General features: G+C 41.9%; 1 protein-coding gene across 1 annotated transcript; it reads left to right on the top strand.

Annotated features, from left to right (window-relative positions):
* The first annotated feature begins 5,558 nt into the window (after positions 1-5,558).
* Positions 5,559-5,993, top strand: LOC142521855 (uncharacterized). Its single transcript, XM_075625028.1, has one exon. It carries the CDS (start codon positions 5,559-5,561, stop codon positions 5,991-5,993), a length of 435 nt encoding a protein of 144 aa, XP_075481143.1.
* Positions 5,994-20,084: the final 14,091 nt, after the last annotated feature.

Raw genomic sequence — 20,084 nt, 5'->3', positions numbered from 1 at the left:
CGCTGGAAGTCTATCAACACTCTGTTCCTCAATAGCCAGTCCATCCCTAGGATGATGTCAAATTCCGGCATCGGTAGCACAATCAGATCCGCATAAACAAGATTACCGTGCAGCTCAAGGTCTATATCTCGTATAACATTGGTGGCTGCCATCTCCTCGCCTGACGGCAACACTATTGAAAAGGCTGTATCTAGCCCAATGGTCTGGATCTTGAGAATGTTTGCAAAGACCTCCGAAATAAACGAGTGAGTGGCCCCTGAATCTATCAAGGTCTTGGTAGCGGAACCACATATAAAAATTCTCCCTGAAAGAGCGGAGCTCTAAGTTGAATACAGTAGTTACAAGAACTAAACTTATATACATGCAATGGTCAAAGTTCTTCTAACTTAAATCTCCAAAATACTACTGAGTAGAGCATGCAATCCTATAACAGTTCTAGGTTCAAATCTAAATCCCGATTCCCAAAACACGAAAATTCAAATAATAACTTAAAGTTTAAAGGTACCTGTCAACAACATAGTCTCCGGGTTGGTTTACGCGGCATGGAGAGCAAAAACTCTACCTTGGGTAGGCATATTCCTTTGAGGACATTGCAGCAACATGTGGTCTGGACTGCCACACTTAAAACACTTTCCTGAGCCAGCCATACATGCTCCAGGATGGCGACGTGAGCACCTGGGACAGACTGGGTGCTCCTGAGTCCTCGGGGCTGGGCGTCCCCGCTGCTGCTGCTACTGCTGCTTCTGGCCTCGGTTCCTGGGCGGTCCATGAAAAGGCCTCTTATTCTGCTGCTGATGCTGATGAGGAGGAGGGCGGTGCGGTGCCTGGACTGGCGCTTGCCCTGGCGATCCCTCTCGATATCCCGCAGATCCTGCTTTGCGGCTAAGGCCTTGGAGACGGCAATCTCATAAGTAGCAAGGTCAGATACCCTAACATCCCGGCGCAAGATCGGCCGTAAACCCACCAGGAAGTGCATCAGCTTGGCTCTGGCATCATTCGCGATCAGGGACACAAAGTGACAGCCCCTCTCGAACTTACGGATGAACTCCGTAACCGTCATATCCCCCTGCCTCAGACTCATGAACTCGGTGGTCAGCCTGGTGCGAACCTCCTCAGCAAAATACTTGGAGTAGAAAACTTCCGTAAAGCGGGTCCATGAAAGTGTAGCCAAAGTCAAGGCTACCGAAGCTCCTTCCCACCATAAGCGGGCGTCTCCAGTGAACAGGTAGGTGGCACATCGGACTCGATCTGCGTCTCCCAGCTCCATAAACTTGAAGATAACCTCGAGGGATTTGATCCATCCCTCGGCAACCATGGGGTCAGATGTCCCAGAGAATTCCTTCGGGCGCATCTTCATGAATCGCTCGTAAACGGCCTCTGGCCCTGTCGGCCTAGTCACCACCGCATTGTTCTCCGCAAACTGTGCGAAGAACTGTGCCATCCCAGCTAACATCTGGGCACTCATGCCCGGTGGGGGCGATGGAGGAGGTGGTAGGTCTCCCTCCGGTCTACGCTCCTCCCTGTCCTCTCAGCGAGGCTCCTCCTCTCTGTTGCGCTCTAAAATGCATCTAGGGGGCATACTGTTCCAACATAACCCATACGTAACTAACATGCATAATTCCATAATTTATTTTAAATGAACACTGAAATACTGAAAATCTGGAAGCATGCTGACAAAATAATTCATGCTTTAACTAAAATGCTGAACAAAATGCTGAACTGAAAAACTAACAGACCGAAGACGTGGCTTCGTGAGGTTCTCGCGGTCAGTAGTAGTGAAACCCTATACAGAACCACCGCTCTGATACCAATTGCAAAGGGCCCTTGAACTTCTTGCTTGAAAATTTGCGGAAAATTAAAAATTTTCTTTTAAAAGAACTTAAATGGCCTCATTCATAAAATCACTGGTGAATCAAGTTCAATATTTCAAAATATTGCAGCGGAAGAAAATAAAGTTTGCCAAAAATCACAATTTAAAAATATCCAACGACTGATAAAATGTTTGCGGAATAAAATAACAACTGCTGCTCTGAGGTCCTCGGGTGCCACTACTGCCGACCCAAGCTGGCTCACTGGTCCCCGCCCTCGGCCCTGGCCTCATCAGTACCTACAACAATCAAGTCTAGTGAGCCTAAAGACTCAACATGCATATATCGCAGGTAACGAGTAAAAATCTGAATTAAAATATGCATGAGTTAACATATCCTGTCCTGAGGCATGCTGAAAATAATCTGTACTGAGCAATTATAATACGTGCATAACTGAACTGATAATCACAGAAAAAAAATGTTTGCTCCTTGGAGCCTGTACTGAAATAACTGATAAAATTTTCTGTTGAGATTATGTTTTACGCCTGTGGCCCCTGCACTAAGCTGAACTGATCGGTAACTGGCTACCGGGGAGGCTGAAACAGAACTGAGCTGGCCGGTCACTGGCGACCGGGTGGTACCATACTGAACTGATCGGTCACTGGCGACCGTATAAAATAACGCTCCCACATAGTGAATGAACCACAAGCCATATCGCATAAATCTCAAAAATAATCATTTTCTATTTAATGCACGTAAAATAATTAACTGGCATAATGAAAATGTCCCGTAATTTTACCAACTGGATTGGATTGGATCGTCCCCAGGCTCGCTGCAACCTAACTGTGCCATGAAAAATATGCAATAGCTTAAACTTGACCAACTATGCAATTTAGTTCAAAAGATGCGACTATGACGCCTAATGACTTCGCATTTAATCATGCCTCCGAGCCAACCTGAACCGACACCGAACCGACGTATAGTCATGATTAAAATACGCTGAAAAATCATAAAATAATGCTCCTAAAATGATAGGGTCGAAATCTAGGTGGAATGGAGGCCAAAACACAAAACGCTCTTTCGAGAGTCAATTTGGCACATCGCACCGTAAATTCTCGTACGACCTCAAAAATGATCCAAATGACGAACGGTCGAAAACATGACCTTCCTAACTCAATGAGGCACTGTCCAGTCCAAGGCCATGGGCTAAAAGCCAACCAAGACTTCTCCCTTCGCTTAGCTATGAGTCCCACGGTTTTCCTCTCTCAAAAACACTCTGAATTTCGTGACTAAGGGAGGGGATATGATGGTTAGGGGAGTGAGGGAGATGGGTGCAAAATATAGGGAAAGAATCAAGACCAAGTCTCCATTTTTTTGAATTTTGAATTGTGGTTTGCTATCAATTCTACTTGGAGGGATTATGGTGGTGCAATGACCGATTCTACATGCTCATCTAGACTAGGATAATGTTCTAACATTAATTAATTACATGGTGCTCCCAAAAATCCTAGATTTATCCTACTAATTACATGCAAAGAAATGGTCAAAGTTGATGAGTTGGCAATTGAATCCTCTAGTAACCAAGGGGTGGCCGAAATCTACTAATAAAATGAATGTGGAGTGTTGTTTATTTACTAAATTAATAACTCTAAAAAGCCTCACTAATCCTTTAATTAATTTATTGAATAAATCCTTAATTAAGTAACTCAAATGAGCTTATTTTCTATTCACCTCAAGTTGCATAAATAAATCCCCAAATCTCCTTATTAACTTAAATTAACTTACTTGCTAGCTAAATTAACTTCTGGAAATATTTCTCGAATCTTAAATTCTATCTCCAAACTCCGACTCCAGTCCGGCCTCACTGAAAATAACTGAAATGCTAAAAATCAAACTACTGAACTGAGATAATAAAATAATTAACTTCAAAGAAATGTATTTAAAATAATCATGCAATGAAGTCAATTAAATTTTAAAAAAATCTAGAATTATGCATGGCTTATACGTCTACTGATTTACGGGTTCTACAGAACAACTTGGGTTTGGAGTGTCTGAGAAGTCATCAGAAGCTAGTTTGGTAAACCGACTTAGTAGATGGCACGGAAATCGAGGTAACTACCCATTCCTCTACTATAAATAGCAGGTATGAATCTCATTTAAAATATTCTGAAATCTTTGAACTCTGAGCATTATACATATTTTCTCTCAAATATTGCTTGTGTTCATCTTCAACCTGCTAACTTTAGCATCGGAGTGGCCATGTCGGACACCCCTCCGGCGCCCATTCACGAGTTACTTTCTTGTTTGCAGGTGTTAATCTCAACCATTATCTTCACTCAAATTTCCCAAACACCATAAATTGTTGGTTTGATCCGTTGGAGCTCCTTACCCGGCTCATCCATTTCAACGAGATCGCATCATTGGCGCCGTCTGAGGGAAATACTGAGTTCGAGACGTTGATATGGCTCGTACGAGAAGAACCAACCCGGATAATTCTCACGCCCAGGGTGATGGAGGACAGACTTCAAGACAAGCTGATGTTAATAATACCGGCCCAAATCTCATTACCATGACCCCTGAAGAGTTAAAGAAAATGATGGCCGATGCCATCTTGCAAGCTGTGGCCAGAAAGGAAGTCTCTCAGCCTGTCATCCCATCCGAGCGAGAACAAGAGCAGGAGCAGGAGCAAGAGCGGGAGTTGGGGAGGCAGGAGGAGGCGGGAGGAGAGAATGAAGAGTACAGTGTTGGGTCGAAATCTCCGACTACGGTAGAAGAGTTGCGGGAGTTGAGGAAGAAGATGAAGGTCCTGGAAGGACAGTTGGAAAGTCGGAGCGTTGCTCGGGCAACCCCGAGAGGATGCCCGTTTACTGATATCATTGTCCGGGAGACTCTGCCCGGAAATTTCAAATCTGCGGAGGTGAAGGACTATGATGGCAATGCCGACCCGGAGGAGCACCTGGCCAGGTTTGAAAATATGGCCATGTTGGACTGTTACACTGATCGAATCAAGTGTAAAGTGTTCCTTACAAGACTGGTGGATTCAGCTCAGAGGTGGTTCGAGGGCTTGACTTCCCAAAGAATTAGTTCCGTTGAAGGCTTTCAGAAGGTGTGTTTTTACACCATTTCAGCAGCAGTAAAAAGTACAAAAAGACAACTTTTAGTCTTTTTGAAGTTAGGCAGAGCCCAGAAGAGAGTTTAAGGGCCTATATAAGAAGGTTCAACAGAGTGGCCTTAAACGTCCCTACCTGTGCCGCTGAAACAAAGACTACGACTTTCACCTAGGGTTTGAGAGAGGGTGAATTCTTTAAGTCACTAACCAAGAAGGTGCCTGGGGATTTCGAGGATCTGTTGTCACGAGCAGAAAAGTACATCAATATGGTGGAGGCCCGGAAACAGAAGAGGGAAGTGGTGAGGAAGGAAAGAGGAGACCGGGTGTCTAAGCCCGAGGAGAGGGGACAGAAGAGAGGCAATACAGGGCACTTTTCTCATTACGTGCCTCTGAAAATTACCCGGGAAAGGGAAGTGCAGGAGTGCAGTAGAGATTTGGCCCCGGATCATCAGTTCTCCCGGCCAGAGAAGAACGGATTTTGCTCTTTTCACAAAGTGTGCCACCATAACACGGAAGACTGCAAAGCAATGAAGGGGAATTTTGTCTCACCTTCCATCCCGTGACCCAGCAACAATAGTCAGAGGCCGAGAATGCAACCTTGGACATCTCGGCAACTAGGATCCAGCGCCCGAGGAGGAAGTATGAGGAATATTCCCAGGATTGAGCCCAGTAGAAGAAGGGAGCCTGAACCCGAGGGAAAAAAGAGCTTGCCCTCTGCCACGGGATTGATTAAAATGATATTAGGAGGCTCTACTGATGGAGACTCCAACCGGGCAAGGAAGTCGAGAAGTAGGAGGGAGTGTTTGGAGGTGGAGGGAGCGAGAAGAATTGAAGCGTTCATCAGTTTTGGCCCGGAAGATTTGAGAGGGGTGAATCTGCCCCACAACGATGCCCTAGTGATCCAAGCCCGAGTGGCAAATTATGATATTTTACGAGTCTTCGTGGACTCGGGCAGTTCTATAAATGTAATTTTTAAAGATGCCTTTATGCAGATGGATTTGCAGGGCTATCACTTGGAAGCTGTGGAAACTGCTCTCTTTGGTTTTGCTGGCCATGTGGTTTACCCGGAGGGGTAATTGTTTTGCCATTAACCCTGGGTTCTCAGGATCTCAAGAAGACAGTGATGACTTCTTTCACTGTGGTGGATTCCCCATCATCTTATAACATCATTCTAGGGAGGCCGGCTATGAACGAGCTCAGAGCTGTAGCATCCACCTACCACCAAAAAATAAAGTTTCCGGTGGGAGCCCGGGTAGGAGAAGTCCGTGGAGATCAGCCATCTTCTCAGAAATGCTATGTGGAGGCAATCCGGGCTGATCAGAGGAAAACGAGGAGGGAAGGGAAGAAGGCAAGGGTGGATGGATTAGAAGGAGGAGTAATGGAAAGAGGAGAGGTGCACTTTGTGGCAGAAGAGGAGCAGGAAGTGGTAGAAATCGGACCAGGTCAACAAATCCGGGTTGCTCGGGATCTTAGCATATCCACCCGGGTTAGTCTGGTTGACTGTTTAAAAGCTAATATTCATGTGTTTGCCTGGTCCCAACAGGAGTTGACAGGGATTTCTTCCCTGATAGCGGAGCACCAATTGAACATTCTCCCAGGATCTCACCCGGTGAAGCAAAAAAAGAGACACTTTGGTCCTGAGAAGGACAAAGTTATTGATGAACAAGTAAAAGAGCTCCTGAAGGCTGGCCACATTCGAGAGATTCAATTCCCTTCATGGCTCTCGAATGTGGTCTTGGTGCCCAAGTCCACTGGGAAGTGGCGCATGTGTGTAGATTTCCGCGATCTTAATAAAGCCTGCCCCAAAGATCATTATCCTCTGCCCCGCATTGATCAACTGGTGGATTCCACATCGGGTTTCGAATTACTAAGCTTCATGGATGCGTACCAGGGATATCATCAAATCCCTCTGGCCAAGAGTGATCAAGATAAAGCCAGCTTCATCACCTCGGGAGGTACATTTTGTTATATTGTAATGCCTTTCGGGTTGAAAAATGCAGGGGCAACTTACCAGCATCTGATGAACAAAGTCTTCGAGAAGCAGTTGGGGCGGAATGTGGAAGTCTATGTGGATGATATTCTGGGCAAAACCCGGGAAGTGGCAAGGAAGAAACTTTTGCCACTCTTATGCGGTACGGGATCAAGCTTAACCCTGCCAAGTGTATTTTTGGCGTAAAGAGTGGCAAATTCCTAGGATTCATAGTGACAGATCGGGGGATCGTGGTGAATCAGGAAAAAGTCAAGTCTGTGCAATGCATGCCATCTCCCCGATCTGTCAAGGAAGTGCAGAAGTTGACCGGGAGAATTGCTTCCCTGTCTCGATTTATTTCCCGGTCAGCGCATCGGAGTTATCCATTCTTTCAAGTCTTGAGGAAGGCCCAGCAATTTGGATGGGATGATAAATGTGAACAGGCCTTCCAAGACTTGAAGATTCACCTTGCAGAACTCCCTGTATTCGTGAAGCCGGAGCCCGGGGAGAAATTTTATGTCTATTTGTCTACTACAGAGTATGCTGTCAGCTCGGGTTTAATAAAAGAAGAAGGCTCCGATCAAAAGCCTGTTCATTATGTCAGTCATGCTCTAAGAGGAACCGAGCTCCGGTATAGTGAAGTAGAGAAGATCGCTCTCGCCTTGATCATGACTGCCCGGAAGCTAAGACCTTACTTCCTGTCAAATCAAATAATTGTTCTTACCAATAGTCCTCTTGGCAGAATCATGACTCACTCTGAGGTATCCGGGCGTATGGTCAAGTGAACAGTAGAGTTGGGGGAGTATGACATTGAATACAAACCTCGGGTGGCCATCAAATCACAAGCTCTGTCAGATTTTTTATCCGAGATGGTCCAGCCCAATGAAGAGGAAGTATGGAGAGTATTCGTGGATGGGGCGTCTAGCCTTGCTGGATGCGGAGTAGGGGTTGTGATAATATCTCCCCCGGGGGAAAAGATTAAACTGGCACTTAGAATTGACTCCCAGGTAACCAACAATGAGGCTGAGTATGAGGCTGTCCTGGCTGGTATCCAAGCCGCCCGGGAAGTCAGGGCTTCCCGGATTATTCTATATTCCGATTCACAACTCATTACTCAACAAATAAAGGTCGTGTATGAGGCTAAGGATGACAGGATGCTAAAATATTTACAGCTCATCAAGGCCCGAGCAGAAGTTTTTGCGGATTGGGGTATTGAACAAATACCCCGGGAAGAAAATAGTGAGGCAGATACTCTGGCAAAAATCGCTGTTTCTTTGTCAGAAGTTAATACCCGGGAGGTCTTGCGTGTTTCTCGGTTGATCCTTTCTACTGAAGAAGAAATCTTACCAGAACCAGAGGACTCCTGGATGACACCTCTTATCAAGTTTATGGTAAATAGTGAGTTGCCCGAAGATAGAGTCCGAGCTCAGAAAACTAAGATACAAGCTCTCAGGTTTGTTCTCTTAAATAACATTTTGTACAGGAGATCATTCCAGGGACCTCTTTTGAAATGCTTATCTGAGTGAGAAGTGGATTATGTCCTCCGAGAAATTCATGAAGGTTGTTGTGCCGAGCACCTCGGAGGAATTTCTTTGGCCTGAAAAACAATGCTTGCTGGTTTCTGGTGGCCAACTTTAAGTCAAATGCTGCTAGGGTGGTCAAAACTTGTGAAGGCTGTCAACATCATTCGAATTTCAAACACAGCCCTGCTACCCTCATGAAGCCGATTTGGGCATCTTACCCCTTTGATCAATGGGGCATGGATATTTTGGGCCCATTGCCCGGGCTCAGAAAAAATTCTTGTTAGTTGCCGTTGACTACTTCTCCAAATGGGTAGAAGCAGAGCCCTTGGCCAAAATAACCGAGCAGGAAGTATTGAAGTTTTTATGGAAAAGCATCGTATGCCGATTTGGAGTGCCCAGGAAACTAATCTCAGATAATGGGAGGCAATTTCAGGGCAAAGAAATCACATCATGGTGTCGGGAGATGAAGATTACTCATTTTTTCACCTCTGTTGCCTATCCTCAAGCAAATGGCCAAACATAGATAGTCAACAGAATCATTGTACAAGTATTGAAAACCCGACTTCAAGGCAAAGGAAGGGACTAGGTGGAGGAATTACCCAGTGTTCTCTAGGCTTACAGAACTACTCCTCGGGCACCTACTCAAGAAACTCCTTTCAAGTTGGTATATGGTTCTGAAGCAGTCCTTCCAGTAGAAATCGGGCAGACTTCTTCCCGGGTAGAATCTTACACGGATGATAATGACCAAAGCAGGTGATAAGTGCAATTTATTGTACTTTTATTACTTGTTTTTAACTTAGAATTTTGTGATTCTTGAGCAGGTTTTATGTGATTTGTTGTTATTTTTTTTGTTTTAGTTTGGAAGCTTAGAATGAGAGTTTGGAGTAGTAAAGTGTTGAATTGGAAAGTGCAAAAGATAAAAATTGCCGAAGCTCCAGCGCACCCGCGCTAACGAAGAGAGCGCACCCGCGGTCAATGAAAATCGAATTTCAGAAAATATGCCGAAGCTGTACCGCACCAACGGTCCTTGTTCTACCGCTCCCGCGGTCACTGAAGTTCGAAAATGAAAGTTTTCCTTGAAACAGCAGCGCACCCGTGGTCTATATAGCAGCGCACCCGCGGTCTTCGAAAAACAGAGTCCAAAAAATCTGTAACTTTGTGGGCTGCGCATGAAAGTCTATGAAAATGGTGTGCTACGATTTGAGACTTGTCTGGACTATAAAAAGGCATCATTTACTTACCATCTAGGGTATTGGGGATCAAAATAAGGAGTTGAGGCTGCTGAAAATTATTGAAAACTCAAGTTCTTCTAGTTCTTGAGAAATCTTTTGCACAAATCCGGGGACGGAAACAACACTTCAAAATCTTGTTCTAAGATCTTCTTTCTTTTATTTTTCATTTGATATGTCTTGTTTTAGAACTATGTTTTATTGTTTTGCTTGTGTTATTATGAACTAATTTTTATTTCTAGAGGAATGATGGAACAAAACTAGAAACCATGTGTTGGAACCTATGAACTAAGTTATTTAAGTTCTTCATCTTGTTCATTTGTATTATTCCAATCTTAATCCTTTCAATTTATTGGCCATAAGTTGAATGATTTATATGTTTATAATTGATCACTTGGAAGAAGAAATTATAAACAAGAAAAGAAAAAAATACACCAATGGTATTTATAGAGTTTGGGAGAGCCTATAATGCTATTGAAGCTTATAGAGAATTTAGTGCTTGATGTGTTATTTATTTGTAGATTGTTGATGGGAACATTGCAATCAAATTTTAGATAACTAATATCGACTTAGCACTCGGGAGAGGGAGTAGATAATTATAGAATTCTTGGCTAATGAGTAAGAAGGACTTTTATAACATAGCTACAAGAAGTTACACATGGTGGATAGTTGAGTGAAATCGGACCTCTAGATCTTTTATTCCATTGTTATTGTTATAGTTTGGTATTATATATATTTAAATATATTTTCAATTTAGTTATTATTGCAAAAAAATCTTTTAATCGATTTTTCTAAATAAAATCGAGACTATTTAATTACAAGAATTAATATACATTTATATACATACTCCTCGAGGGATCGAAACTTGTACTCGAAAATAAATTTTATTACAACTTGACGTTGTGCACTTGTAAGCAATTAAGAAAACACGCAACAAGTTTTTGGCGCCGTTGCCGGGGAGTGTTTATTATAAATTTATATTAATATTGTTACCAATTAGTCTTGATTTTAATTCAGAGTTGTTTCTATTGGATTACATTAAACATTGATTTGTTTCTTTTCTTTGTTTGACAGTGCATGCGAAGATCGAAAAATCTTGACCTGCTTATCTTTGATCCTGAGATCGAAAGAACCGCAAGAAGATTAAGAAAGGCAAGAAGAGAAGAGATTCAAGCAATGGCTGACAACAGACATAATGAAAATCCACCCCCTGCAATACCTATCAGAGATCATTTTAGGCCGGTATTAAATGCTCATTACTCGGGCATAGCACGAGGGACTATTAATGCAAACAACTTTGAGCTCAAACCCGCATTGATAAACATGGTTCAACAGAATCAGTTTGGGGGAGCCGCTACAGCAGATCCTCATCTACATCTCAGAACATTCTTTGAAATCACTGACACAGTAAAGATAAATGGTGTTTCTGATGATATAATTCGATTGTGCTTGTTTTCTTTTTCTCTTAGGGACCAAGCAAGAGGATGGCTCCAATCGCTTCCTTTGGGGAGTATCACTACATGGCAGGAATTAGCAACCAAGTTTCTTGCTAAATATTTTCCACCTGCGAAGTCTGCACAGTTGAAAATTGAGATAAGTACTTTTAGGCAGACTGACTTTGAGCAATTATATGAGGCATGGGAACGGTATAAGGAGTTGTTGAGGAGGTGTCCAAACCATGGTTTTGAAGATTGGGTACAGATTGAATTGTTTTACAATGGTTTGAATGGACAAACAAGAGCCACTGTGGATGCAGCAACTAGTGGCACGATATTTGCAAAATCACCTGATCAAGCATATGATTTGCTTGAACAGATGACCATTAACAGTTATCAATGGCCGTCTGAGAGGTCAGGAGTAAAGAAGCCAGCTGGGATGTATGCCATAGATCCTATTACATCACTCACCGCACAAGTTTCAGCTTTAACAACTCAAATTGCAGCTATGAATAAAGCTAGTACAACAGAGGTTGAAAATGCATCGGTTGTTACTGAAGAACCACACATTCCTGATGAGGTCATTATATCAATAATAGGAATTTTGGTGGCTACAGAGGATATCGAGGTAACCCTCCCCCTAACACTTATCATCCTGGTTTGAGAAATCATGAGAATTTTTCATATGCTAATAATAAGAAAGTGTTGAATCCTCCACCGGGGTTCAATACATCAAAGGGGGAAGGAAAACCTTCACTTGAGGATCTAGTTGGGACATTTGTTGCTGAATCTAGTAAAAGGATGGCTAGGACTGAATCTCGTCTTGATGGCATGGAAACTCACATGGGAAATATGGGTGCCACAATGAAATCATTGGAGACACAGATTGGAAAATTGGCTAATGCATTGAGAGATCAAAATAGAGGTCAATTCCCAAGTAATACTGAAGTGAATCCAAAAGAGCAATGCAAAGCTGTAATTTTGAGAAGTGGAAGAGAACTAGAGGTGCAAAGTTCCAAGGAGAGAATGGACAAGGAGAAGACAGTTGGAAAAGAGGAAACTGAGGGATCTAAAGCTGAAGTTGAAGTTGAACAACCTCCGGTATTTAAGCCAACTCTTCCATATCCGCAAAGATTCAAAAAGAAGAAATTGGATGATCAATTTGCAAAATTTTGGAGATTTTCAAGAAGATTCACATCAACATTCCATTTGCTGATGCTTTAGAGCAAATGCAAAACTATGCAAAGTTCATCAAAGATGTGATGTCAAAGAAGAGGAAGTTGCAAGATTTCGAGACAGTGAAGTTGACCGAAGAGTGTAGCGCCATTCTCCAAACGAAGCTACCACAAAACCTAAAAGATCCAGGGAGTTTTACTATACCTTGCATTATTGGTAGTACTCAAGTTAATAAAGCTTTATGTGATCTTGGAGCAAGTATTAATCTTATGCCATTTTCTACTTATAGGGAATTGAAGCTAGGGGAGGTAAAACCAACCACTATAACTTTGCAACTTGCAGATAGGTCACTCACCTATCCTCGTGGAATTGTTGAAGATGTTTTGGTAAAAGTTGACAAGTTTATCTTCCCTGCTGATTTTGTAATACTTGATATGGAAGAAGATCAAGATGCTCCATTGATTTTTGGGCGACCCTTCTTAGCCACTGGAAAAGCATTGATAGATGTACACAAAGGAGAACTCACCTTGAGAGTTGGTGGAGAAGCTGTCATTTTTAATATCTATCACGCCATGAAGGAGTCAGATGAGGTAAGCACTTGTAAAAGCATTGATGTTAGACTCATGTATGTCCTTTGATTGTGCAGGAACTAGGGATCCCTTGGAGAGCTGTTTGATAGGTGCTGCTAGAACTGTTGATGAAGAAAATTGGGAAGTGAAAGAGCAACGGGTGGCTCTTGAAGCACTGCAGAAAGAAAGGAGAAAAGATGCACCCCTGAAGAGTTTAATGTAAATGAGAAAATTGAGGTAAAAGCACCTTCTCCTGGATTAAAGGAATTGCCAAGCCACCTTTGTTATGCATTTTTAGGTGAAAATTCGACATATCCGGTAATCATCTCTTCCTTTCTTACTTGTACTGAAAAAGAGAAATTGTTGAGAGTGTTGAGGAAATTTAAAACTGCATTTGGTTGGTTTATTTCTGATATCAAGGGGTTTAGTCCCACTATATGCATGCATAAAATTTTGATGGAGGAGTCGTATACTCCTTATGTGGATCACCAGAGGAGGCTAAATCCAAGCCATGAAAGAGGTAGTGAAAAATGAAGTGTTGAAATTGTTAAATGCTGGAGTTATATATGCTATTTCTGACAGCAGTTGGGTATCGCCTGTGAAAGTAGTGCCTAAAAAGGGTGGAATGACTGTGGTAAAGAATGAAAATGATGAACTAATATCTACTCGTACTGTGACTGGATGGCGAGTATGTATTGATTATACAAAGTTGAACAATGCCACACGTAAAGATCATTTTCCATTACCTTTTATTGATCAAATGCTTGATAGACTTGCTGGTTATTGTCACTACTGTTTTTTAGATGGTTATTCAGGTTATAACCAGATTGTTATAGCACCGGAGGATCAAGAGAAGACAACTTTCACGTGTCCCTATGGCACGTTTGCTTTTAGGAAAATGCCGTTTGGGTTATGCAATGCACCTGCCACTTTCCAGAGGTGCATGATGGCCATTTTTGCAGATATGGTGGAGGAAATAATGGAAGTCTTCATGGACGACTTTTCGGTATTTGGTTCGTCGTTTGATCATTGTTTACATAACCTTTCCCTTGTTTTGCAGAGATGTCAAGAAAAGAACTTAGTTCTTAATTGGGAAAAGTGTCATTTTATGGTCCAAGAGGGTATTGTTCTTGGACATAAAGTGTCTTCAAAGGGATTAGAGGTAGACAGAGCCAAAGTGGTTGCAATTGAAAAGCTTCCACCACCGAAGAACATCAAAGGGATAAGGAGTTTCTTAGGACACGCCGGGTTTTATTGTAGATTTATCAAATATTTTTCTAAGATTTCTAAACCTCTGTGTAACTTTCTTGAAAAAGAGTCGATTTTTATATTTGATGATGATTGTTTGCAGGCATTCAAGAAGATCAAAATGGCATTGGTAACTGCACCGATTATGATAGTGCCGGACTGGAAGGTACCCTTTGAGCTAATGTGCGATGCAAGTGATTATGCAGTGGGTGTTGTATTAGGCCAAAGAAGGGAGAAGATGTTTAGGGCGATTTACTACGCAAGCCGCACAATGGATACTGCACAGCAAAATTACACTACAACCGAGAAGGAGATGCTTGCAGTAGTATTTGCTTTCGAAAAATTCAGACCTTATTTGATTGGCACAAAGGTAATCGTTTTCACTGACCATGCAGCTATTCGCTACCTATTCGCCAAGAAGGATGCAAAACCACGCTTGATAAGGTGGATTTTGATATTACAAGAATTTGACTTTGAGGTCAAGGATAAAAAAGGTAGTGAAAATCAGGTAGCTGATCATTTGTCAAGGCTTAAGCTGGAGGAGAAGAAAGAAGAGGGAGCTATACAAGAAACATTCCCTGATGAGCAACTCTTCAAGGTAAATTCTATACTTCCTTGGTTTGCTGATATTGCTAATTTTTTGTCTTGTGGCACCCTTCCTCCAGATTTGAGCTATCATCAGAAGAAGAAGTTCGTCCATGAAATCAAGTTCTATTATTGGGATGATCCATTTGTATATAAGAGGTGTGCTGACCAAGTGATTAGGAGATGCGTGGAGGGTATCGAAGCTCAACAAATTTTGGAGAAGTGTCATTCTTCACCATATGGTGGACATTTTGGAGCATCACGAACAGCAGCTAAGGTATTGCAATCTGGTTTTTATTGGCCTAGTTTGTTTAAGGATAGTTATACCTTAGTAAAGTCATGTGATAGATACCAGAGGTTAGGAAACATATCTAGGCGTCATGAATTACCACTGACAAATGTTTTGGAAGTGGAACTTTTTGATGTTTGGGGCATAGATTTCATGGGACCCTTTCCCCCTTCTTTTGGTAATTCTTATATTTTATTAGCTGTTGATTATGTGTCGAAATGGGTGGAAGCAATCGCCACCAATACTAATGACTCTCATGTTGTAGCGAAATTTGTGCATAAGAATATCTTCACTAGGTTTGGAACACCGAGAGCCATCATAAGTGACGAAGGTACGCATTTTTGCAATAGAATTTTCAACTCACTTTTGGCTAAATACAATGTGAAGCACAAAGTGGCAATAGCATATCATCCTCAGTCGAATGGACAAGCTGAAGTATCCAACCGGAAAATTAAGCAAATACTGGAAAAGACTGTCAACACCAACCGGAGAGATTAGGCTATGAAGTTGGATGATGCGTTATGGGCTTATCGGACTGCATTCAAGACGCCTACTGGGATGTCTCCCTATAGGCTAGTGTTTGGGAAAGCATGTCATCTGCCGTTGGAGTTGGAGCATAGAGCATTTTGGGCTGTGAAGAAATTAAATTTTGATTTGAAAGCTTCTGGCGAAGTTAGAAAACTACAGTTGAGCGAGATGGATGAATTCCGAAACGACGCATATGAGAATGCCAAGATCTACAAAGAGCAAACTAAGAAGTGGCATGACAAAATCATTGTCCGAAGGGAGCTCCAACCAGGACAACAAGTACTACTGTTCAACTCTCGTCTGAAGTTGTTCCCTGGTAAGCTAAAGTCGCGTTGGTCAGGGCCGTTTATTGTGGAAACGGTGTCTCTTTATGGGGCTATCGAGTTAAAGTGCAGTGATGGGAGAGCCTTCAAGGTCAATGGACAGCGGGTTAAGCCGTACTATGGGACTGAAGTAATGAATATAACCAGTGTCAAGCTGAGCGAACCAAACTGATCAGACTAGTGACAGTCGGGCTGAAGACGTTAAACCAAGCGCTTATTTGGAGGCAACCCAAATTTTTGTTTCTCTTTTGCATTTTGTTTTCAGTTTTGCTTTTATTTTTTTATTATGATTATTTTTGGTTGTGTACTTTTAGTATAGTGTGTGCTTGTATCTTCCCAAATCTAATGAATCCCAATTGTTTTCTTTTCAGGAATAAAAATTGGAGAAGAAAAAAATTTCCCGAAGGAATACCGCACCTGCGGTATAATTTGGAACGCACCTGCAGCGTTCAAGACAAACAAATATTGAAATTTTCCCGAGAGCTAAGCACACCCGCGCTAACAATGAGACCGCACCCGCGGTCATGAAGAAAAATTTTCAAGAAATTCCCGAAAGCACACCGCACCCGCGTTATATATTGGATCGCACCCGCGGTGTCTGAGAAATAAAATATTGAAAATTTTCCGAGAGCATACCGCACCCGCGGTGGTTGATTTTAAAATCAAAATGGGGCAACATTTACGCATAAACGAAGAACACTTCTTCAAAAATTTCTCCTCCACTTCGAAATTCCTCCACTGAAAACACACTCAACACTCAAGTTTACGTCTAAGAAATGTTAAATATGTTTTGGGATGTTTTAAGGAGTTTGGTAAGCTTCTGGTCAATATTAGAGGTCCAGGGGTAAAACGGTAAATTTTGAGTTTCCATGGGAAAAATGATCATTTTGCACCCTGGGTGAGATTTTTGTCCTGGCAGCGCCCTAATCACAAATTTACTATATTTTAAATGTTTATGCATCATGATCACGATTTTTAAGATTTTATGATAATATACGTTGCATGCTTGTATTTAAGGAAAATTGCATATGTGCATGATTTTTATAAGTGATGAAAATGATGATATTTTGAATGATAAGAATTAGTTGTGTCTATCGAAGTATATGTAAATGCATAAGGCGTATATGTATATGATGATGATGAGGTCTAGACACAGTGGATGGGTAATCATGTCACTGATGTTCGACAGCCGCCGGGTACCGCAGGTTCTATGTTTGATGGATTCATCGTAAATGATTATGTACGACAGTCACCTCTAATGAACTGAATTCACCAATGGGAATGATGATTAACGATGAACTGTTTTGACACATCACGATTTCATATGACACGTTTACATTACGCTTTTAAAGTTCATGAAAGATATGTTGAATATGATATTTTTCACTGTTGTGTGCTATGTACAGGTATTTGTTATTTATGGTACAGGTGTGTTGAGTCTTTTGACTCACTAGGCGTGTGTGATGCAGGTGTGTTCGATGTCGAGGGGATCGGAGGTGCTGAATTCTGAGTTGGCAGACCTGGTGGACGACATGACCCGAGTACCTCATGATTTTCCGCACATTTACGATTTTATGTTATGGAGAGGATATGAGCATTTTATACGCTGTTTTATTTTACCTTTTGATGTTAGGATTTTTACTCGTTTTTGCTCTGGTATATTTTTATTGTTAATTTCTTATGATTATTTTTAAATAACATTTTTAAGTAGAACTACAAGCATGCAATTTATTTGAATGCTTATTTTCAAAATGTGAGCTTTATATAAAAAAAAATATTTTCGCTTTGCATTTTGAAAATGAGTAGATGTTACACATCTAGTACTACCCAAGAAATGATCTTGTTGAAGAACATCGATGGAGATAATGATAACGACCAACAGAACTTTTAAGTGCAGATGTTTGAAAATCAAAACAAAAAACCATCTGAAAACGAAAAAAAATACGATGAATTAAGTTAGATTTTTGTATTTAAAACTTCAATATGTACATGATATTTGGTGATACCCCCATGACCCGAAATATTATATGGATAGCCCAAATCAGGATTAATCAGCAGGAAGAGTTCATCAGAAGCCGTGCAGGTGAATGCTCGGGACATCTTCTCCCCAAGCTACCAGACGCCCGGGCTCTCGTACAAGCTCCCAGGAAGATTTCTACCCAGACTACCTCGAAAACAGCACTTCACTTGAGTGCAACGGTATGAGACACCTTATGTTTGACAATCATTACTGTCAGAACCAGCTGGCGTGTCAGAACAACTTGTCAGAAGCAGGGTATGGGCAGCCATCTCACCCTAATTATCAAGTGGGAGCCATATCCCTTGCTCAATTTCCTTAAACACAACTTTCATTATAATCCGGTGGATTGCCCCGATCCAGCTCACCCGATTCATCCGGATATCATCATTGGTGCCGTTTATGGGAAATTGAGCTCAAGACGAAGACATGGCTTCTATAAGAAAGAAAAACCCATATACTTCCCAGGCTCCTGCAGATGATGCGCTTATATCTGGACAAGGTGGTCTTCCGCCCACAGGACCTACACCTGTGATTACTTTGTCCCCAGAGGAGTTGGCTCAGATTATATGTGATGCAGTAGAGAAAGCTGTAGCAAGGAGGGACCCTTCTCATCATGCTACACAGTTTGAAGGGGAGCACGAGCGAGAGCAGGAGGTGGGGGAGGAGGAAGTGAGGATGGAAGAGAGGGAGTCCAGTGTCGGTTCTAAGTCTCCGACTGTGGCCGAGGAGTTGGAAGAATTACGGTAGAAGATGAAGGTTCTGGAAGGACAAATGGAGAGTCGAGTCCATGCTCCGGCAGTCACTAGAGGATGACCTTTTGTTGATGCTATTATCTGGAAACCTCTGCCCGGGAATTTTGAATCTGCCAAAGTCAAGGACTATGATGGCAGTGCAGATCCTGAAGAACATTTGGCCAGGTTTGAGAACATGGCCATGCTGCACTGTTATGCTGATAAGATCAAGTGCAAAGTGTTTCTAACTACTTTGGTTGACTCAGCACAAAGATGGTTCGAAGGGTTATTTCCCTAGAGTATTCAGCCTTTTGAGGATTTTCAAAAGATATTTCTACATCATTTCAGCAGCAGCAAAAATTACAAAAGGACTACTTTTGGTCTTTTTGAAGTAAAGCAAAGCTCGGAAGAAAGTTTGAGGGCTTACATCCGAAGATTCAATCGTGTTGCTTTGGATGTCCCTTCTTGTGACCCCGAGACCAAGACTACTGCATTCACCTAGGGGCTGAGGAAGGGAGAATTTTTCCGGTCAATGACCAAGAAGACACCCGAGGATTTTGAAGATATGTTGGCCCGGGCGGAGAAGTACATCAATATGTAGGAGACGCAGAAACAGAAGAGGGATGTATTGAAGAGAGAGAGAGGAGACCGGGTATCTAGACCCAAGGAGAGAGGGCAGAGGAGAGGCTGTGGGGACCCGAACCTAATTCATCTTCTTAATCATTATTAGGATCAAATGTAACAATTAAGTAAACTAGGTCATATATTTTTTTAAATACATAAGTGCGGAACATACGATAATCAATCTGATATACATATCAACAGTGAAGTACAAGTCTTGTACAAAGTACATTTATCTCAAACTAAGGTTCAACCACTATACATCAAGTGTTGAAAGCCAATTCTACTTCTAAGTCCACATCTCAACGCTAATCTTGATCTCTCATCCTCTTCTTGACCCTGATCATGTCCCACCTGTTGTCATGCACACATACAAACACAACAACAGCCGGATAACTCCGGTGAGAAATATATTCCCAGTATAAACAACGTATACATGCAATCATATAAACAGATATAAAAGCATGAAACAGATATCAATAATATGTATCATAATCTGAAAGACATGAATTGATAGAAAACTGTAAATCAAACTCTTGACTCATAATCTCAGACTCGACTCTTCTCTAATCTAGGGATCCCGGTTCCTAGACATTGGCACACTATATCGAATCTCAGCAATAGAAGTTGATCTGCTCCTAAGCAACATCGATATAAACCAAACATCCAGTGTCTTGGCACATCCGCCAAAGACTTGGCACCTCAGTCAATGACTAGGCACATCAGCCCATGACTCAATACATGCTTTGCTATAAATCAATAGACTAAGCATATCAATCTCATGAATTGCAAACATCAATTCAATAAAATAAAGTATGCAGTTTTGGGAAACTCAAGTCAGATCTAACTCGAGTCGTATCTTCCCGGTTCAACATTGATTTATACATTTCTCTTGTCGATCTGATGAAGTCAAAGTCTCG

This window comes from Primulina tabacum, chromosome 13 (assembly GCF_025594145.1).
Source record: "Primulina tabacum isolate GXHZ01 chromosome 13, ASM2559414v2, whole genome shotgun sequence".
Classification (NCBI taxonomy): Eukaryota; Viridiplantae; Streptophyta; class Magnoliopsida; order Lamiales; family Gesneriaceae; genus Primulina; species Primulina tabacum.
Note: the sequence above shows the minus strand (reverse complement) of the source record. Positions and strands in the feature narration are given on the sequence as shown.

What these genes read in the sequence shown, in the direction of transcription:
- LOC142521855 (XM_075625028.1), top strand. Translation starts at nt 5,559, where the DNA reads ATGAGGAATATTCCCAGGATTGAGCCCAGTAGAAGAAGGGAGCCTGAA.